Genomic DNA, 23,591 nt, shown 5'->3' with positions numbered 1-23,591 from the left:
AACAAAGCGTTTTTTTTACTGAAAAAAATAATACCTTTTTCACCATGCATTTCAAATTGTGATTTTAAAGCAGTTAGTTCACAATTTGGTTTACAACATGAAGGAAATGATGTAAATGTGAAATACAATTGTATCCGTATTGCATCGTATTACTAGGTTTCATCATATTCATTGGCAAGTTCCATAATTGCAATTTGGACTACAACATCTTTAAAAAATATTTTCTATCAGCCTGCTCCTACTCCAGAGCAGTTAAACTCTGGAATAATCTTGCTGCTATAAATATTTGTAATAATTTTGATGACAACTAAAGAATGTCACTTTTGTCAAACCTGCTTTATAATAATCTTTTTGTAAATATTGATATCATTGTACATGGAAATCATGTAAATTATTAATTTTAATTTATATTCTTATACAAATCTGTATCTTACATTTTCCTATATTTTGAATTTTAATTATGTTATGTACTTTCAGTGTTTTGTCATTGAAAGGGCTTAAAATACATAAATTGCAGGGACAATGGGAATTTACATATTTTCACTTTGATTGTGGAAGACAACATTATTTAATAAAGACACAATTTACACACAAGTCATGACCTTATTGTTATCTTATTTCACAAATCAAGCTTTATTAGTATCATTATATTTTACACTAAACTCTTGAATCAATAGTAGATGGTGCTATGGGATTTGGATTTTCTTTAGCTACATTAGTGGAACCAATGTTTTTGCATCCTTATGTAAACCTGAAATGATAACAATTTGATTGGTTCTATGCCCCTGTGGTTCCCTCGAGGGGGCCGACAACACAATTGAATTGGTGCATTTTGAAAATATGACCTTTGTGAATGAGATATTTGTCATTTGACCTAATATAACTCCTGAACTACATTTTAAGCACCCTAATTAGTGACAGACTTATATAGTGACAGACTTATATAACATCATCAAACGTTTGGTTTGTTCCATAACAGTGTATGTGATATATAGTGCTTTATAGTGTGAGAATTGTGGGATAGGAAACAAGTAGGAAATCATTTTTCATAACCAATTGTCAAAAATAACATAAAATATTAACATTATGAGCTAACTCTTAGCCTATAGTCAAGATTTTGAGTGTTTACACTTGTGAAGTCTTAGAATTTTGTGACTACAATTGTAAGAAAACATTCAAAATTGCATGCTTTGGGCCCATTTGCAAAAATATTAAAATTTGACTTTTATTGCCAGTTAGAACTAACTAAAGGATTAGGATTAAATATGTTTCATTAATATTTTTGAAATTCCACAAAAAATTTGTTTTGTATTTTTCTGGAATACGGAGTGGGACGTATGGAAGACATTGCTGCACTGTTGTTTTCAAACCACTGCAACAGACCACTTAGGGCTATTCCTTTATGTAATTATACACAAAATTTGGTTTAGGATTAGCTTAGGCTTTCTTACACGAAATATTACATGAAGGATCAACTTTGTTTCATTGTCCTTTACTGCATCAAAAATTGAAGAAAAAAAAAGGTTTTTTTTACTGTAAAAATTAATACCTTTTTCACCATGCATTTCAAATTGTGATTTTAAAGCAGTTAGTTCACACTTCTAATTTGGTTTACAACATGAATGAAATGATGTAAATGTGAAATACATATATCCGTATTGCATCGTATTAGGTTTCATCATATTCATTGATTGGCAAGTTTGTGACATCCCGCTATCTCTAAGGACCGCTATCTCTAAGGTTCGCTATCTCTAAGGTTCGCTATCAGTCACTAACGTGTAAAGTCTATGGAGATGAGAATCCCGCTATCTCTAATAGAGAAAAGGGTTCGCTATACCTAAAAAAAGGTCCGCTACTTCTAAGGTTTGATATCGCTAATTTGGAATAAGGTTCGCTAGTTCTAAGGTTCGATATCACTAATTTTAAATAAAGTTCGCTATCACTAATTTAAAATAAGGTTCGCTATCACTAATTTTGAATAAGGTCCGCTATCACTAATTTATTGAAGGTTCGCTATCTCTAAGGTTCGCTATCACTAATTGCAATAAAGGTCCGCTATACCTAAGGTTCACTATCACTAATTTTGTTTAAGGTTCGCTATCCCTAATTAATCAAGGTTCGCTATCTCTAAGGTTCGCTATCACTAATTTCGATTAAGGTTAAGCTATACCTAAGGTTCAAGTATCACTAATCTTAAATAAGATCCACTATCTCTAATTTTAAATAAGGTCCGCTATCTCTAATTTCAAATAAGGTCTGCTATCTCCAATTTTAAATAAGGACCGCTATAGCGAACCTCATTTGAAATTAGAGATAGCGAACCTTATTTAAAATTAGGGATGGTGAACCTTATTTAAAATTAGAGATAGCGAACCTTATTTTAAATTAGTGATAGCGAACCTTAGAGATAGTGAACCTTAGAGATAGCGAACCTTAGAGATAGCAGACCTTATTTAAAATTAGAGATAGCGAACCTTAGGGATACCGGGATTGTTAAAATTAGAGATAGCGGACCTTATTTTAAATTAGTGACAGCGAACCTTAGAGATAGCGAACCTTCAATAAATTAGTGATAGCGAACCTTATTTAAAATTAGTGATATCGAACCTTAGAAATACTGAACCTTATCTAAAAGTGAGTGATATCGAACCTTAGGTATAGTGGACCTTTTTCGTAATTAGTGATAACGAACCTTAGGGATAGCGAACTTTAGAGATAGCGGTCCTTAGAGATAGCGAACCGTCGCCGGCATGTTCCATAATTGCAATTTGGACTACAACATCTTTTAAAAACATTTCCTATCAGCTTGCTCCTACTCCAGAGCAGTTTAACTCTGGAATAATGTTGCTGCTAATATTTATAATAATTTTGATGACAACTAAAGAATGTCACTTTTGTCAAACCTGCTTTATAATAATCTTTTTGTAAATATTGATATCATTGTACATGGAAATCATGTAAATTAATTTTAATTTATATTGTTATACAAATCTGTATCTTACATTTTCCTATATTTTATGTACTTTCAGTGTTTTGTCATTGAAGGGGCTTCAAATAAATAAATTGCAGGGACAATGGGAATTTACATATTTTCACTCTAATTGTGGAAGACAACATTATTTAATAAAGACAAATTTATACACAAGTCATGACCTTTCTGTTATCTTATTTCACAAATCAAGCTTTATCAGTATCATTATATTTTACACTAAACTCTTGAATCAATAGTAGATGGTGCTATGGGATTTGGGTTTTCTTAAGCTACATTAGTGGAACCAATGTTTTTTGCATCCTTATGTAAACCTGAAATGATAACAATTTGATTGGTTCTATGCCCTGTGGTTCCCTCGAGGGGGCCGACAACACAATTGAATTGGTGCATTTTGAAAATATGACCTCTGTGAATGAGATATTTGTCATTTGACCTAATATAACTCCTGAACTACATTTTAAGCACCCTAGTGCAACATGACAATTGACTTTTTATTCCTAGCAGCAATGAAAGGAACAATTGCAGATATAAAATTTACATTTTGGCTCCAGTCCATTATGACCTTCAATCCCCTGTAATAAGCATAGGGAAATAGAAATAATGGAACCAATTAATAGTTTTATCATTCAAGGTGTAAGGATGTCAAAAATCATTGGTTCTACTATGTAGCAAGACAAAATGCTAACTCAAACTTATCTTCACATAGCTCCATGTACTAAAAGGGTGGTTGGGCATTTGGTAGGTAGGTCAATCTTTTTCATTATACCACAGATATTTCTTACAATAAGAATTTTAAATGAATGAACAGTTTGCCATTTTAGATATGCGTGTAGTTACATGGCAGAAAGCTGAATCTTGGTCAGTGATCCAGTTACCACGATAGGTATTGTTTATTCCGTGTCGAGGTAACTGGATCACTGACCAAGATTCCGCTTGCTGCAGTTACATGTGTCTACTCCATCCAGCATGTGTCTTGTGGGTATTTGTCATGCTGTGCTCATTCATTAGAAATTCTTACTGTAGGTACGGTAATCACAGCAAGTTATTACAGTATTCAGCAAGGTCCTTCAGCAGTGTCTTACTGCTCTTCCTGATAGTTGTGTAAAATAACTAGGTCACATGATGCTATGCGGCTTGATCAGTGAAAGAGTTGCCAATGTCATGATGATATGATTCAATTAGCCAATCAGAATCCCACTTCTGTGTTTAAGCTGTAAACAGTGCCAAATCGGCAGACTGCTAAAGAAACTTGCCGAAAACAGTACAATTACCGAATAGGGTGCAACTTGCTAGACTTGAGTCCAGTCCTCATTTTTTGTTTTGGGTTAGGGTTTGGAATTGGGCAGGGCAGTCTTGTAATAAGACTAGTAGAGTTGCACCCTATTCAGTAATCGCTCCCCCAAAACTATAGTAAATTGCAATCTGTATGAGTGATTATCTCCCTACATGTACATAGGGGCCAAATATATTTCAAACATACATGCTTAAGGGCCAATTACATCCCCATTTCTTATGTTTCCCTTTACATTTTAGAGGTGCTCATATCAGTAGTTGGCAGGCCAGATTTGGCCCACAGGTTGAGAACCTCTGCACTATAGAATTGAAATGATCTGCTATTGACACTGTTATTCCTTATATGCTGAAGCCTTTCTTAATAAACTTCCAAAAACATCTTCAAATTTATCAATGTTCTTAAACTGGCCACCTCTAACGTCCAAATAGTAGAATGTCTTACTGTTTGGCCCAGACAATTTGATTTTTTTAAATCTCTCACTGCGAGTCTCTCCATCTTCACCAAAAGGCACCACATCAGAAATGTCAACGAAATCATCCTGCCGCTTGCCCCAAAATGTCAAGTGAGCAATTCTCAGCTGATCTTCAGCCTTGTTGATGGCTATGACCCCTACTATACGCCGTAGATAGGAACTCATAGCATACAGCATAACTAATGCAAACAGTGTGAAGCCAGTTTGAGCATACAACACCATATCACTCATTTTACCCAAACTGTTTATGTAAATGGCCCATGGTACATATATCACTGCAACAACAGTCTGGAACATCTTCAGGCTGTTGATAAAACGTATAAGTCGCATATTTGAATGGCGATAAAGAACCTCTTTGAAGTCGGACAGTCCATCTGAATCTGTTGTTAGAGATGTACAATGCTTGCTAGTATGAAATGATCTGCAACCAAGGTCCAGATTACAACATGTCACAGCAGTGGATGTTGTGCACAATGTATGGAACTGATACACATGAGCAAAGTTTGATATAGCAGAATGTTTTACAAATAGATTAGAAACTGATCTGATACATGGCTTGTGATGTCCTTCACCCGGCCTTGAGGCCCATACATTTCTTGATGGTACTACAGTTTTTGTCAGTGAGGTGTAAGTCCTTGCATTGACACATATCTTCAGCATTGTATTCACCTTGTGAATGTAGGATCTACTCGTTACCATGACTTGCCCAGCCATATTAGTCAATTTCAACTTCTTTTTGTGTTCAAGTTCTTGTGAGTGAAAGTTGTTCAGCACATTGGCTGTTTTTCTGAACACTTCACATAGAAGATGGAAACTTGTTCTGGGTCAGTCACCTTTAGTAATGTAAAAAACAGAAAGAAAGAAAGAAATTATGTTTAAGGTTCTGTTAGTTATTCCAGCAAAAGTGTTAAACTAATCAAATTTGGTAGGAATAATAGGTTAGAAGTGAAGGATAAGTGAAAATTCATTTTGTCGTTATTTACTTGAAAAAACAGGAAACAGCAATGTTGATAATTACATTATGAAGCTCCAGTCAATTGCATTGTTACAAGTGTCTTTAAGGACAAACTTCCAAAACAGTAGCCAAATTGTAACATTTACAATACAAATGCTGTGTTCAGTCTTGTCACTTACAGTGTATGTTAGCACATCCGTTCTCTCAAACACAAAAATCTGATATATGTGATGATTTATTTTATCCATTTTCTGATTTAGCGAATCAATGGTAAATAGTGCCTTTTATAAAATTCAAATAATTATGATTCACTGATTCAATGGAGCAAACTTGTTACGGGCATCATGTGCATGCTTTATGGATAACCAGGGACCTTGAATAGAGGGACTGGAAACGCCTTCCATCCATTGTACCATGCGAGTTGCTGGTTTACAAATTATCCTCAGTTGAGCAAGCATGAATAATACGTTGATCAATAGACCCTAGTACGAATCAAGCACAGTTACAACACTGCGCTTGGCTTGTCTTGTACATTCTTGAAATGAGCCTACATGTTTGCTAGTATAATGACAGACTCTAGAAATGCCAACATAAATCTTCAAAGAACATCATCGTAAGAATTATTTCAGTATTGAAATCAGTAGGAATACCAAGCGTACGGTGTACAGTACACATTCCAGAAAAAATATTATTTTGTTTGTTCTAGCATTCTGTATCTCCACAAAATTATCACATTTTGTCTCCAAAATCCTATGTAAACGATTCTCGATGCTACACAGAAATTATTTTCGACATTTTACACAATTTGTCATAACCTAAAAAGATATTGGAATACTTTGATGTGTTTTTGATATTTTGTAGAGCAACATGAGTAAATAATAAAATTCAAAGGCGCAACTCGCATACAATCGAAGGTCGTGAAAGATAATCTGATAACAATAGCTTGACAATAGCTATCAATAATCCCGTTTTCAGTCCCTTCATATACGGTCCCTGGGATAACACTCAATCCCCAGTGCTCATTGCTCAGTGTCTCAGCTAACAACCTGCTCTGAGTTTCTTGATGCAATGGGGTCAGCTGGGTCAGTGGGGGTAAAATGAAATAAAACTCACTATGTTAGCTTCTAAACTGTGGTGTTCTATTCAAACTTGCTCTATTGTCCTAATGTAATGAATTTGGTTGAATCAAATAAGGTGCAAGTCGGGACATGTGTAATCATTACAATAAATCAGGTTTGAAAACAACCCGGGGACTGGTCATTGACAAAGGGGTATCATGCATGGCCAAAAATGCACTGTACGTGACGTATCATGAATAGGGTGTAAAAACACGGAAATCAGAGAAAAAGGGTATCTTTTTATAACAGATAACATATTTAGGGTCCCTCCAGACTCCAGTCCTTCATAAGTTTCATGGCTTTCATGTTTATCCTCAGTCGACTGTAGTTCTTTGTTTAGTCTTTTCTTTAAATCCATAAAGATTGCCGACTTTGCCCAGCTTTCTCTTGGTAATATTTTTCCGTTAACCCATTGATTTGATTTGATTTGAGTTTATTTTCAACAACTCCAACATTTAATGTGATGTACATAATCAGTACATGTATGTATGCATGTGGACACTCTGGGAGGGGGCACTCAATACATATCTGTTGTCATCATCGAGCAGAAATCCACGGGAAAGGGTACTTTTTTCATGCATAGTCGCGAATAGGGTACTAGCTATTTCATACTATTTTAGGAAAAAAGGGTATACTTTTAGCAACAGCAAGTCAGCGTTTAGGGTATGAATTTTAAAGGACATGAAGGCTATTTTTTTTGCAGCATTTTTACCATTTGATAAAAAAAATGCAAAATAATCAAGAAAGTAAAAAAGTGAAAAGGGTGTCTGGATGCAAAGCCAAAGTTCAGTGAAAAGGGTGCCCAAATAGTGTCAGTAAAAAGGGTCCCCATTTCACAAGCTGCTCTGATTAGGGTTGGTATTTTCACCTGCTCCAGGTCACAACACATAAAAGCATAAGTGGCCCCCTGGCGGCCCTGCTCGATCATCTGGGGGCTATTCCCAATTCCCCACGTATTCATACTCAGACATACTATTAAAAGTTAAATACTACTAGTACTAGAACAAAATGTTAAGCTTATTCGCTTTTATACTTACGTTTTCACGATCATATCAGTTCGACCATTCACTGTCCAACTCTCAATCGGGTTCTCAATATATGGTAAGCTTACAACAAGTTATACACCCGGGTTATACACACATACCACCACAACAAACACACATGTCATGTATGATGGGGTCATCTGGCATCTGCCGGTACTGTACAAGGATTCCTCCCCTTTGTATATTATGATAATTGGTTGTGTTTTATTTTCAATTTCCTAAAATTGATTCTCATTTTACAAATATCAAATTACTTCTTGGAAATAAAATACACTGAGTCTTCTTACCAAGGTACATCAACACTGATTTCGTTTCACTTTTGGTTGAAACTTGGTTACAAACATGTGAAAAACACTTATAGGTTCTTCTTTTAGAGAAATAAATTGTATTCCAGATTTAAGACTAGAAATCATGATTGGGTGTTGCCTAATTGGATGAATTTTACTGCCGGTATCAATCTAAATTTCGTGTGCGGCCCAAAATCGACGACGTGACGGAAACAAAAGGGTTCGTGAGGTATTGCATTGGCTCAAAATAAAACAACAATTCCAAGTTTGTTTGTTTTCAGCAGATTTTGTTAAATTATTATTATTGTTTAGAGTCAGAATGTATGGTAACACATGTCTCAAATTGCTTGTTGTCAATGAATCAGCGCAGAGTACCTATGTTACAACTTTATAAACTAATAAGAAATAACATTATTAATTTTCATTAGGCCTATTATAGTGATTTCATCATGTTTGTAAATAAAATGCATGAGAAAAAATTTTGTTATTTGGTTGAAAATAAAAACGATGATAAAATTGCTCCCATGGCCCAAAAGTGTGGTCTACAGGAAAGAAACTTTTGTTTGTCTGTTTGTTTTTTGCCCCATAGGGTAAGATGGGGTAAGTGGGACAGTGGGGTAAGTGGAACACTAGATCTTCATTGCAGCACTAAATCCACCAATACCGGTACGATACCTACCGAATGGTGATTTACCCCATTGCAAATATGTATGTTATAATTTCATTGCCCAATATTGGAATTTATTTGGTATTTGAGCTGCGGGAGATGCTTGAGACCAACACTACCTTGATGTGGCGGCCAACTTGAGGAATTATACTTATTTATTTACTGAAAAGTCTTTGCTGAGAATTAGGAGAAATTGAGAGATAATATATTTACCATAACGCTTTTTACAAGCCTGATAGCAGAAAATCATGATGAAATCATGCAATTTAGCCAATTAGGGCCTATTTAGTAGGCCTACCGTATGGTGTCCCACTATACCCCATCCACTTGGGGTAGGTGGGACAGTGGTTCTTGAAATTAATTTTTGGTACAAAAAATAACAAAATTACGAAGTTAAATTGCATAATGCCGCCAACAAGCTCAAAAATTAAATTAATACCGTACTGAAAATTGAATGACTTGATTATTGATTTTGTGGCTGAAAATCGCAAATCGTGGTTTTTTTGGGGTTTTGTCACCAAAAACCAAGAAAAAAATCTGCCTCATGTATTCAGATGAAATTAATAAACATAATGATAGTAGGCCTATAGTATTAGTTTACTATTTTTTGGTATGATTATGTTAATAATGCCCAAATGCTTCAATATAAATATGTATTGCTGTAAAATATGTTCTTTTAATGTATAATAATACCATAAATATAGGCCTATGTCAAATTTACCCCTATCCCTTAGGTCTGTTGAGGGTAAGTGGGACAGTTGAGTCATTACATAATTGGCCCCGCCATTCTGTACTGAATTGGAGTATCGCCCCAAAACTGTCCTAGGATTATACTTGAATTATAAAAACATAAGTCCAATCAATCTTTATTCACTTACGGTTTTATATCCAATAACATCCTTAAGTGTCCCACTTACCCCATCTTACCCCTATATGTGTGTATATGAACTTCGCCCGGGAACTTCGCCGTGCAGTACAACTTGAATGTTGGATAAAGACCTATATTCAGTAATCCCAACGAAGTTGTAGAAAAATAAAATTGTTTATAAATTATTGCCTAAAACCACAGATCTGCTAAAATGAAGGATAAGTCATTAAATTTGTCATTATATATTTTGGAAATATCAAAACGTTGGTGAGGAAAACAGCAGTAGGCCTAGGCTATTATTCAAGTTGAATCCCCATTCAACATGGAGCTATAAATTTCTCTAATACGTAGAAAAATTACACTGAAGTACATACAAAATTCCAAAGTAGGAGCCTATCGGTAGGCCTACAGGGGGTCACAAACAAAATGTAAAAGGGGTCACATATGGAAAGGTTTGGCTACAAACGATTCTCAAATCAGAGTTGTAACGAGTCAAGTCATTTCATGGTCGAGTCGAGTCATTTCTGACAATATCTCGAGTCGAGTCGAGTCAAATGACTCGAGTCACTGTACAATCTCTATGGGGAAAATTTGAAAATCCGAGTCGAGTCATTCCATTTTTGAAAAGTCGAGTCTCGAGTCGTGACTCGTTACAAGTCTGTCTCAAATGCATACGCAGTTTCCACCTCAGTGTTCCTTAGAATATCATTTTGCTAAAGTTTAGCAAATAAACTTACAAATTGATATGTTGGGTATAATAAAGTGAAAAGGGCTGGTCATTGGGTATAAAATGTTAAAAAATGGGTCATCGGGTAAAAAATTTGAAACAAATGAAGCAAAATTCTATTTCTTTCCCAAATTTACAATAAACTTGAAAGTTTCTGCATTCATTTTGTGGCATTTTGATCCGTAGTGATACAATTTTAGAAAGGGGTCATTGGAGGCTAAAAAAGGGGGTCATCGGGTATGACTTTAAAAAAAAGGGGTTATCATAAAAAAGGGCCTATCCAGGCATAGGCTCTAAGTTGAGTGCCTCCCCCAGAATAAGCCCCCTTTAAATAAATTCATACGAGCACTATATCGGGGGCCTACTATATAACTTTGCTGTTATTTTGTTTTAAAAATATCTGTTCATTGAAACCAATTACTTTTGCCTCAGAGTAAGGGACCGTTCACAAACACTTGTAAGGGCGGGGGGCCTGATGCAAAAAGGGGGGCCCTGAAAAATGTTGACCCTCCTAAGGGGGGGCCCTGAAAAAAATGACCACAAATTTTCCTGGAAAAATTAAGTTTATATGTTTTCTATGTACAAAAAGGGGGGGGCCGTCTGTAAAGGGGGGCCCCGAAAAATTTTCACGATGAAATTTTTTTGCATCAGGCCCCCCCCCCTTACAAGTGTGTGTGAACGGTCCCTAAATTTCGGCCCCTGATTTCGGCGTCTATTAGTTGTACCGTGGCCGTGGGTGTTGCTAATTTATTTTGCTTTTCCATACGAACAAATTATTTTTTTGCTAATAATTGCTCAGCCCTCGCCTTTGCTCTCTGAGATGCTCTTATTTCAAATACGCGCCCTCATTTTGCCCCGCCTTGCACCAGAGGTCTGAGAGATTTCTCATCGTAATTTTACAGGGCGTTCGCACGAAACAAAACATAGCTGGCAACTCTCTGATCGGCAGATCCAGGAAATGATTCACGAAGAACTGTCGTAAATATTCGCATGGGATAAAAAAAATCAAAATGGCTAAACTACTGAAATTTCTTGGTAAAAAAGCACCACACCCTCCTAGACCAGACTATAGTGGGGGTGCTAGGAAAGGTAAAGGATCCGTAAGTGACTCTGATGATGAACCCCAGCATAGCCTACCAGCTTATTTGACGGAATCGCCGCCTGTCCATGGCTCGCCAGGCCATACATTAGACAGGTTAAGACATGCCAGTCAGTCTTCTCAAGATTCCGGGACGGGAATGGAATCGTCTAATACACAAGCAACATGTCCCATAAGCCCTACCAAACAGAAGGTGAGTATAACATAGGGCACCTGTCACATGGAATATCATTAACCTGGAATAGAATGAATGAAAATGAGGAAATTGAAGGCCTTGGCTTGATGTGTGTGAATGTTGATTTGATTCCTGACCAGAAATGTGTTTGTTTACATCCCATTTGGTTAGTGTGTGTTGGACAAAGTCTTGAAATAAAGAACCACACATGTTTGTGATCACATTATATGTATCTCAAAGTGTTCAAGCACCCTGTTCTAGACTCGCTTGAGTCTCATGGACGCCTGTTCCTATGTCCATCAGACTCAGTATTTCCCATTTTGGATGTCAATGGGAAATACACACTTAACGATTTGCGCCGGTTAAAAAAAAAAAAAAAAATCTTTAAAATTTTATCAATGTATATAAAAGTGGTACCAACCTTATTGTGCTTGCTAATTTAAGACTCGGTTGAAACAAAATTAAGGATCGAAAGCATTTTAGTGTCCAAAAAGGCAAAATTATCGTCAAAGTTCTGCGAAATCGGCACCTTTGCGTAAGGGTTCAGAATTGAATCGAACGAAAATATCCGATCTTTGCGATCAAAAACACAAAATTACAATTTTAAACATACTATTGGCAAAAGACATTATTACCAAACAATACAGAATAGAAAATTTGACATCATTTTCTCAAAATATTGAAAAAATTTGCTCACTAGACATCGAAAAAGTACGCAATCCAATTCCCGTTCAAACGCGTGGGAAACTGAAAGTGCGATAATCGTGACTACCCTGTTCCAGGCCCTGTGCCTGTGTTCGCCCTGTTGCATCGCAAATAAATGTCGATGTCTGATGTCACAGACATGTACCGGGCCGGGGTATACTACATCAATCATACATGTACCGGTACTGTAATACATGTATTGTCTGCACCTAGCCTGGCCGTGATTCACACCATCTGTGTCTGGGATAATACCCTCAGCAAGTATTCACAATCACATCGCATGCATCCACGGTATTATTAAATATATTTTTTAAATGATGTGAACATTTTGAGAGAGAAAAAATCAGGACTCAGCGGGGATTGAACCCCAGTCACTGGATTACCGATCCAGAGTCTAACCACTGCACTAGACCTGAGTTTGTAGTTGGTACTCGGGCAGTCTCGACTAGTCTAAAGTCCCCATGATAACTCTCTCATGTTGTGTCTCAGCGGCCAATTATGTACCCCGGTATATTTCATGTCAGTTTGATCGAGCTCCCAACACGTAATTTTTTATCTAGGAGATCATAATTTCTCGGGCTTGCATCGTTTATTTCCGATCCTCACATATTTAGGCCGTATCTGTATCCCTATTAATTTGTGTCTCGCATTTGTCTTGAAAAACGCCCTGCTAGTGTGAAGCATATATGCCCCCTTCTTCATTAAATATATTTTTTTGTTATAATTTGATACAATCACCGAATGTTGGGGAATATATGAAAGGGACTTCCATGGTTCATGAATAGAATTGAGGATGCCCTCGGCTCTGCCTCAGGCATAAATTATTAATCATACCATCAATTCTGTGAACCCCAATTCATACATTTATACTGAAAGAATTGTATCATCAGAAATGTTCAATTTTGAGGAATTTAAATTCAATGTCCAGACCAAGCAGAACTAAATGGTTGATAATGTTGAAGGATATTCTAAACAATAGAACTTTTCAAATTGGAAGTTTTCGGAAATTTATTCTGGATGACGCAGTTTATATAGGTCATCAACGCTAACACAAACGCAAAGTCTATTTTACCTGAATACAAATCTGCATGAAAGACATAATCACACGTGGGGTATGTCTTGTGTAGATTGATGTTGTTATGTAACGTCACATTTTGTCAAAATTATTTGTGCTAAAAAATTATGAACATTTGCACTTTTCTTTCCATTACTGGCATATTGTGAATTGCCAAATAGCAGAAGTTTTCTATGTTATTTAGCAACTTATTTTATCTGATGGCCCCATGTTGATGTTGGCTAAATAAGCTGTATTTTCACTCCAAGAGTGCCATTCCCCAGGATTCAGGGTGTCAACTATTTTGACCCTTAGCTTTAATACTGCTAACTGCACCTGAATTTCCGAACTTTTCTGATCTTGATTAATTTGAAATGGTCTATTGAGGGCTCCATTCTTGAATTGTATTTAACAATTTAAGAATCACACCTCAAAATTACTACTTTGCCCTTTCTTGATATAAATTATCAAGAAAACATTTTTGTTTTTGGCAGGAAATCACAGCTTTTTTGAAAATCCAGGTGCATTTTTGGCCTCCTTAATCACATTTATGGGGCCTATTTGAAATAACCATAGCCTACTTGTATAAATACAAAGCTACATGTGCAACATACCATCTAAGCCTACTACACAGTACAGGTGGCATGTTTTTGTGGACAACAAAGCAATCAAATCATTGGCATTGGCAAACATACATGCACATGGATGTTGTAGTTGATGAATGGATAATGACATTACCAGACCATGACCTCATTGGCTAGATGCTTTCTTTGCCAAGTTGTTTTGCAGAGTTGATAAGAATGCACTTACTGTTCAACAAATCTATTGCAATGTTTGCATACGGTGTGAATAAAAATTGAACATTGGCTTTCTATTTATTATTATAAATTTAGGTCCTGTATTAAGAATTTGTGTGTGTGTGTGGGGGGCATGGCATTAGCCAGAGGGGTGTCTTTAGGGTGTACAAAATGGTCAAAAGTACCTTATTCTATAAAATCAGGAATTTTAGGGTGTCCAAATTGAAAACAGGGCGTCCAAATGACACCTGGACACCCCTCTGGCTAATGCCTTGGTGGGGGGGGTGGAATGGATGATTAAACCAACCTGGCAACATGCTCTAGAATGAAGGCAAATTACTGCTCAAAGTTTTATAATTTGACATTTGTTTCAGTTCAGTGTGTTTTTTCTTCGTCAGAATTAAGGGTGAATAAAACTGATCAGCTCTGCAGGGCAATGGTGACAGACTCTGTGCTGGTCCTCTGATACGCAGATATATCCACTCACTTTGCCCATGCTATTTCCAGTGTGTGAATGGGGCTAGTTCTAGCCAATTGTATCTTTTTCTGCCATCAATACATGTACATGCAATTTCCTAGATTTCCTATATGAACTAGAGAATTGGTACATATAGGCCTAATACATTGCAATGGAATTATCAATGCATTGAAATTCACCCTGACAGTTTGAGAACCCCCTGCCAATTATGAATAATTCAACCAATATAAGCCTTCTTCCTCCTTTCATAATTCTGTTGCCAAGAATACCTTGTTAAGATCTTGACAAATTATGCCTTACTAAACTGTCAAGAACAGTGAACTTGTGTACTATTTTATGAGAAATGAAAGGCACTTGCCAACTTATGTAAGAAGTGATGGTAATACACAGGAAACTATTTATTAATAAACAGTCATACTCGCTGCTTTTTTATTAATTTTTTAAATCACAAAATGATAACTTACAATAATTGTGTGTATAAATTTAGTTCAAATTCTTGATATTATGAAGATTAGAAGTTTTATTTGAGCCACGGAGAAACAATGCAACATGGGGAAGATAATTTTTGGTGAATAAAGTGCCCTGAGTTAATGGCCTTAAGTTCAACATTAACAAAGAAATATATTTTTGTTTTGTTTTTGTCTGTTTTTTTTTTTTTTTGATCAAGAATGCCTGGGTTGGTTTGGAATTAAGGAAGTTTCACAGAAAATAGAAATTGCAGAGGAAAAGATTGTTGTTGTTTTTTTCATTCAATTTAATTTGTTAATTTGTCACATTATATAGCAACATTAACTTTACAAAACATATAGGGCCTACATGTAGCAAAAAGCATACATGTATCAGTTTTAGCTAGATGCAAAAAATAACTTGAAATCATATGTGTTCAATCATAGGCCTTCAACAAGGACTACCTGGTTCACACTACAGTGTACCGTATTCATTCCATTGAGGGGGTACTACACCCCTGGCCAATTTTATGCCTATTTTTGCATTTTTCTCAAAAATTATAGCACATTGGTGACAAGTAAGATATGTATATAGGGGCAAAGACTACAACTACTGTACTGAAAATTCAGCAACTCAAAGCAAGTACCGGTAGTTATTGATTTATTGATCAAATATTGGTTTTCCCTCATTTTTGACTGTAACTCCACAACTGTTGTCTGTGCTGAAATAAAATTTACAGTGCAGTAGTTGTAGTCCTTGCCCCTATAATATACATATTTTACTTAGTCCCCAATGGGCTATAATTTTTAAGAAAAATGCAAAAACAGGCATAAATTTGAGCAGGGGTGTAGTACCCCCTTAACCGCCCATGCCCCTAGCAAACTGAGATACAAATCTGAATCATGGTCTGAAACATACATACTGATGATGATGATGCATGAATATTTTGGGCCTTTGTGACATATTGTAGGCCTAAAGAATGTTAAAAATAAGCGCCCACCAAAACTGACTTTGTTAAGCGCCCTGGACAGTTAATATGGTAGTTCATCACAAAATTCTAGATGCAAAATTTGGGAAAATGTTGCTTTAATACATGTATAAAACAAAGCTTGTAGCTGTTTTTGCTGTGCAAATAGAATGATAGGAATTGAAAGCTGTAATGATAACTTTCTCGACCTGATGTCAGAAAAGTTAAGTAGGACCTACATTTCACTAAAAAGTTTCATTGACTGTGCTTTTTTTTTTTTTGCTGAAAGAATATAATAAAAAAAAATACAAGGAAAACAGAGGTTGTAGTAGAGTTGATCAGGACTTGTTATTTTTTTACTTCTCTGGCTTTTTGTGCATCAAGTAATAAATAGTTATTTTGACATTGGCCTTGTAAAATAAAAAACATATATAGTCCTTGCAGGCAGGCAAGCATATTATATAAAACTAAAGCTATTTATTGCTCGCCAAAGACTATTTTAAGGTATAAAATTACAAGGGGGAAATTGTTAGCAAGTTAGTAGGATGGGGGGCTTTTCACAGGAAATTCAAGCAGGATAGTTGATCAATTATGAGTTGATAAAGCTTTCTTATTACTGACTTGTTGAGGGATTGTTGCTGATGACAGACAGGGGATGTCATAAGTTGGCTTATCAGGCTCAACATGACATGATTTTCCCCTTAGTTTTTATAACGAACAATTATGTGTGCAGCTTTTGTATATGTATGTTGTGTACGTATGCATGTATAGGGCTTAATATGAGGAGTAAAAAGACTAGCCATTTGATGGTTGAGAACTTGAGAGACATTATGAGGTGAATTAAGTATAAAAATGGTCAAAGCAAAGACCACCAGCTAGTAGAAAGAAGATGGCATTAATTCTGTTTAATTTCAATTTTTAAAATACACAACTTTAAAAATTACATGTTTCCATGGTTACTGGTCAGTCATGTGCAGCAATAGCAGCATCCCTACCTGCACATGTTATGGCAGATTTTCAGTTTGTGTATATTTGTAAAAGTATCATGTATTCAGACCTGACATGTATCGTATTTGAAAGCAATGAGCGCATCCCACATGCATAACCAATCATGCTACGCAACATTGTTACCAAGGAGCTGCACTGGTAATGGAAAACTACTCGTATTGGACACTTCTACTCGTTTTCAAAACCTCCTAACAATGAGGAATTAACCATTGTTCCTCCTTTGTTATGTTACCCAATCCACTTTAATACGAGTAGCAAAAACGAGCATCGCCACTTGAAAAACGAGCATCGCCACTTGAGAAACGAGCAGCAAAAACGAGTAGCAAATCAGCAAAAAGCACCCAATGCACAGCTTGGGTGTATTGGTTATTTTGGGAGCTCCAAACCCACTTGAGCCGAGATAAGTACCGTACATACTTCAGCGTCGCCGAGTGATAAAAGGTTCGATCGATCGTAGCAAATTGTTGGATGTCAAATCAGTAATATAAATAACCTAATTTTATCAACATTACTTTTAGCATGACCATCTTCTTGTCTCTAGAGTTTGCCGTTTAATATTTCTGTCACTGATTGCAACACAACAGCAACACGTGTTGATCACCAAGTTAAAATATAAATCACTCAAAATTTACATTATACTTGGAATAGGCCTACGAGCTCATACGTATTTTTTATTCATACTTTTTTTTGAACTACGAAGGAGAAAATCATGTGTCAATTAAAATTAGATTGCTTGCGTCTTTAATTAATAATATTTGTTTGGCTGGCGATAAATTGTGTTGTCCGCTCTGCCATGGATCCGGAGTAGGCCTACTAATTAATAACCAATGGATCAAGAATATCTATAAATGAGAACTAAGATCATGACAAAGTCTTTTATATCCGTTGTTTTGAAAGTTTATAAATCGGCACGGACGTGACGCAACGTGAAAAAAAACCAATCTGCGTATGTAGTTTTATATGCCTACCGTATTTTTGGCTTGTAACTTCTTTCATATCGGGTTTCATCTCAATTTATATTCCTTGTAAGTTCATGAGTTGTATTGTTTGACGGACGTGTTCTGCTCCTTTCCAATTTTTTAGAACCAAAGCACTGCACATAATTAATAAATCACGTACTTAAGTCCGGATCCAAGTGCAAGCCCATAAGTTATGAAGGCCGGGACAGTCCGGGATGATAACCCACACCGCACCGAGACCCACTGGCCACCCAGCCCGGCAGTTCCCGGCCGGTGAAATAACCAAATTTATGCAACATGCCGAGCATTTGTGAATTTAAAGTTGAAAGTCGATAAACCACCAACAAAATTGAACTGAGTCCTGAATTGAAAGAGTCGATCCTGCAGTATCGGGCAGTAGGCCTACTCGTAGTCGTACTCCGTCGTCCACGAATCTGAAGAAAGCCCGGCCAAGCACCAACGTGATCTTCATCTCCGGTCTTCATCTTGTTTTTACTGATATGATAATGCAAATGGACCGGACTCGTGAATGTCTCTCGGGAATGTCCATTAAGCAATTTAAAATTAGGCCAGCGCCGCCGGATCAGTTGACTCGATTTCAGCCCAACTGAACATGCTGAATTTATCATTTTCATTGCGATACATTTGATTTGTTTATATTGAAAGTTGAATTCCCTCATCCATGTGTATTAACTGACTTTGATGAGCCGAACCTCATTGATGTTATTTCTGGGAAGCGGTCGTGACCGCCCTAGTTATTTAAATGAGGGTATCCATGCCCAGGGAACACATGGTATATGGTACCTATTTTTAGAACCACATTTCGTCGGAGAGTACATGATTTACCGCGTGCACATAAAATGTAAACAAACGTGTAATTTGGGGAAATTATATTTTCAATTTCATCAGAATCTGTATAATTATGTGCTTGTAATTTTACGAACTTGTTTAAGGGGTGGGGTATGAACGTTTGGACAGTATTTATTTTGGGACATTAGAGCACATCAGACATATCGAATTGAATTCTGAATACGAAGAATGTCATTCTGATATCAAATAATTTTGATTTTTGAAATTCGCAATTTAATACACATTTTATGGCAAATCATTAAAATTGATATTTTTGATATTTAACAGTACTTGAAGTAAACTTTATAAATCTAAATATTTATACTTAAAGTGTATGTAGGTGGGATGAAAAGCCGACGATCAATTTAAAATTTTGACCTTTCGTATTGAAGATATGGATTTTTTTCCCAAAACTCAAAAAAAAAAAATTAGGTCTTTTTGGAAAAAATCCATATCTTCAATATGAAAGGTCAAAATTTTCAATTGACCGTCGGCTTTTCCTCCATGCTACATACACTTTAAGAATATATCAATAGATTTATATAATTTACTTCGAGGACTGTTATATATCAAAAATTTGAAAAATATTAAATTTTTATAATTTGTCATAAAATTTGTATTATATTGTGATTTTCAAAAAATGAAAATTATTTGATATCAGAAAGACATGCTTCGTATTCAGAATGCAATTCGATAGGTCTGGGGTGCTCTCATGTCCCACAAAAAATACTGTCGAAACGCAATAAACGCTCATTTTAGATCCCTTAACTGATTTTCAATTTAAAAAAAAAATCAAACCATTACAATAGTCTGTATTTAATTTACACCAATACTGAGACAATATAAGGGTGGTGCAATAATTATGTGTACCCCGGAGGGGGGTGAATTATAGGGGGGGCAAAGATTTTTGGCAGGCCAGAAGGGGGGGCAAGCATTTTTGGCAGGTCAAAGGGGGGTCAAGCGATTTTTGGCAGGTCGAAAGGGGGGGCAAGCAATTTTTGGCACAGATATTTTGGGTACCGTTTCTACATTACGCCCTAAAAAAGCACAGGAAAACGTTAGGAACACATTCAAATATGCAAAATTTCCTGCTCGCTGCGCTCGCATATATGATAAGACAATTTTAAATTGTCTTAAAAGGTTTTAAATTTGGGTTCCCAAAATCTTGCATGTGTAAGGGGGGGCAAAGATTTTTTGGCACGTCAAAGGGGGGCAAAGGTTTTTGGCACGTCGAAAGGGGGGGGCAAGCGTTTTTGGCAGACCATTTTGAGAATTCACCCCAGGAGTACACATAATTATTGCACCACCCCTAATAATGAATATAAATAAAATCATGCGCTAAAAGGATCTGTAGGAAACCTGGAAGAAACATCAAATAGAACACCCTAATAAAATCTCCGACTCCCAAGTCATTATTTATTGTTTCTATTTATAGGTTTTAGGTGGCGACAGATGATTGCGACAACATGGGAAAATCCCTAGCTAGTACCATAGCTGCAGAGTGCATGTACATACCAATTGATGATTTTTTTTAGTTTTTGAGGAGTGTTTTTTTATACCAGACGAAATGGCGCCTACACAGGTGTGCGTGTGTGCGGTCACAATTTTTTGTCCATGCTCTGATCCAAACATTATAAGGGACGCACCATTTGATACTCGGGGGGGGTAGGAAGTTGGGGTCGGGGAATTTTTTTAAAATTTCATGCATTTATACACAGTTAGGTGGGGAAGTTTTTTGGTTTTTTTAGTGTTGGTGGGGAAAGTTTTTTTTTGCTCATGTAGTGAAGTTTTTTTGTTGAAAAACTTCCTACCCCCACCCTGAGAATCTAATGGTGCGTCCCTAAATAGACCACAGACCTTGTATTAAAATGCGCAGTGGCGGCACGGGGAATTTTTAGTGGGAGGGTGGGAGGGGGTGCTTTTTCGAGGTGAGCATGGTGAGGGTGCAGGGCCCATGTGCATGTTTACCGGCTGGGGGGGGCAGAGTTAATGCAGGGCGGTGGTGGGTCCGACTGGGTCGGTAAATGTGGAATGTTTTCTGCAATGATTTATGGTTAAAGGGGGTGGGTGGGTGCCCCATGGGCGCCGACTCTTCCCCGAGAGCGTTAAAAAAAAACCACGATGGGTGGGTGTAGTTCTGTCCTGGCAAGAAGGTTATGTTCGTAAATCATCTGACCTCGGGCCCCCTCCCAGGGGTCATCTGAGGTCAAATTACTAAAAACTGTCATATGGGCATGAAACTTCGTAGGTACAGTCAACATTTAGAGCTAAAATTTTGGAAGATCATTTTTGGGGTCATCCGAGGTCACTCAGGGGTCATCTGAGGTCAAACTACTAAAACCTGTCATATGTGCATGAAACTTGGTGGGTACAGACAACATTTAGAGCCAAAATTTTGCAAGGTCATTTTGGGGTCATTTGAGGTCACCCATGGGTCATCTGAGGTCAAATTAGTAAAAACTGTTGTATTGGCATGAAACTTGGTGGGTACAGTCAACATTTAGAGCCAAATTTTTGGAAGGTCATTTTGGGGTCACCAGGGTTATCTGAGGTCAAATTAGTAAAAACTATCATATGGGCATGACACTTGGTGGCTTCAGTTACCATCAGCCAAGTAATCGCGTCCAGCCGAGAACCGCCAAATATGGGTAACCGCCTAGTAATATTATATTTCAATGTTTTTGGGTTTTTTTTTTTCATTTTATGCCAAGGGGGAGTAGATTTTGTTTGGGGTCAGCAGGTCCCCCCACGTTCATCCCATTCTATACACGTAAAACAAAAAGTACAAGCACATAATTATAAAATTCTTAGATCATGCTTGTATTGAGCGCATAATTTGGAAACGAGACTTCAAGTTTTGCGCTCATGCATAATACCATGTAGGCCTATTTTCATTCAGTCATTACGGGATCAAAAATTCTAATAAAAAATGGATAGTACAAAATTAGAGCGTCCATCCGACCCACACTTACACACGAACACCCCTCCCCCCCCCCCCCCCCACACACACACACACGCACCCCCACCCCTACACTCAAGCACCTAAAACATTATTGAGCGCAGAATTCGGAAACGAGACTTTAGCGCTCATGCATAAACCGGGTGATTTTTATTTGATCATTACGGGATCAGAAACAAATGAGTAGGAATTCATTTAAAATTGAATAGCACGATATTAGAGTGAACACCGACCCACACACCCCAGCAGACACACACCCAAATACACCCCAGCATTATGACAAAACATAATTGAGCGCAGAATTCGGAAAAGAGAATTTTGCGCTCATGCAAAAAGAAACTGGGCGATTTTCATTCGGTCATTACGGGATCAGAAACAAATGAGTAGGAATTAATTTTAAATTGAATGGTATACGAAATTACAGTGTATACCCGACCCCAAACCCCATCATACACACGCCCAAATACACCTAAGCATTATGACAAAACATTTAATATTGAGCGCACAATTCGGAAATGAGACTTTTGCGCTCATGCATGAAACTCGGGTGATTGTCATTCGATCAACAGAAACAAAATGAGTAGGGTTTCAATTAAAAGAGAATAGTGCGATATTAGAGTGTAGGCCTACACCCGACCCATACACACCAGCTGACACACACCTAATACACCCCAGCACATGATAAACATTAATGAGCGCAGAATTCGGGAACAAGACTTTTGCGCTCATGCATGAAACCGGGTGATTTTCATTCAGTCATTACGTACCGTATGCGTCCGGGATCAAAAACAAATGAGTAGGGAGAACCTACAAAGTACATCCGTCGGTCTCCGACCCACACAAACACACACCCTACACTCACCTAAATACCCTCAAGCTCATGTGATTTATAGGTTAATAATTTTAGATGCAAACACAAATTCGGATTTAGGTGCGCAAAACTAACATTTTACATTTCCGGGCTCAATTCTTTGAATTGGTTCGTGAAGGTGTGTGTGTCATGTAGGGGGAATGCAGAGTTTCGGGGGGGGGCAAGGTGAAACCCTACATACCACCAAGACTATATAACATAAAACATAGCATGAGTAGGCCTAAGCAGGTGATAAAACATTATTGAGCGCAGAATTCGGAAACACAATTTTGTTTTTTTGTATAAAACCAGTTGATTTTTTCATTCGGTCATTACGGGATCAGAAACAAAATGAGTATAGGAATTCATTTAGGTGGAGACAACGATTTTTTGGCAGGCGAAGGTGGGGGAATACCGTGGAAGAGTTCCATGGGTACTAGTCCCGGGTATAGATACTTGTCTAGTCTCAGTCCACATCATATGCATCATCACTCCGGGAACACGTACATGTGCCGTTTGAATCACGAGGCCATCAAACTTCGGTTTCATTTTCCGCCAGACTGTACCCACCAAGTTTCATGCCCATCCAACAGTTTATACTAAAATTGACCTCGGATGACCCCTGGTGACCCGGAAATGACCTTCCAAAAATTTGGCTCTAAAATGTTGAATGTAGGGGCCTACACCCACCAAGTTTCAAGCCCATATGACAGTATTTACTAATTTGACCTCAGCTGACCCCTGGATGACCTTGGACGACCTTCCAAAAATTTGGCTCTAAATGTTGACTGTACCCACCAAGTTTCAAGCCCATATGACAG

General features: G+C 37.1%; 1 protein-coding gene across 1 annotated transcript in view; it reads left to right on the top strand.

The window, feature by feature from the left end:
* The first annotated feature begins 11,347 nt into the window (after nt 1-11,347).
* Nucleotides 11,348-23,591, top strand: part of LOC140158676 (uncharacterized) — a 78,838-nt gene continuing 66,594 nt past the window's right edge. Inside the window, exon 1 of the mRNA XM_072181855.1 lies at nt 11,348-11,715. Coding sequence (XP_072037956.1) covers nt 11,434-11,715 — 282 coding nt within the window. The 5' untranslated portion in view covers nt 11,348-11,433. The remainder of the gene's footprint in view (nt 11,716-23,591) is intronic.

Source organism: Amphiura filiformis, chromosome 8, assembly GCF_039555335.1.
Source record: "Amphiura filiformis chromosome 8, Afil_fr2py, whole genome shotgun sequence".
NCBI lineage: Eukaryota > Metazoa > Echinodermata > Ophiuroidea > Amphilepidida > Amphiuridae > Amphiura > Amphiura filiformis.
The sequence above is the reverse complement of the archived record's forward strand: the minus strand, read 5'-3'. Positions and strand labels throughout refer to the sequence as shown.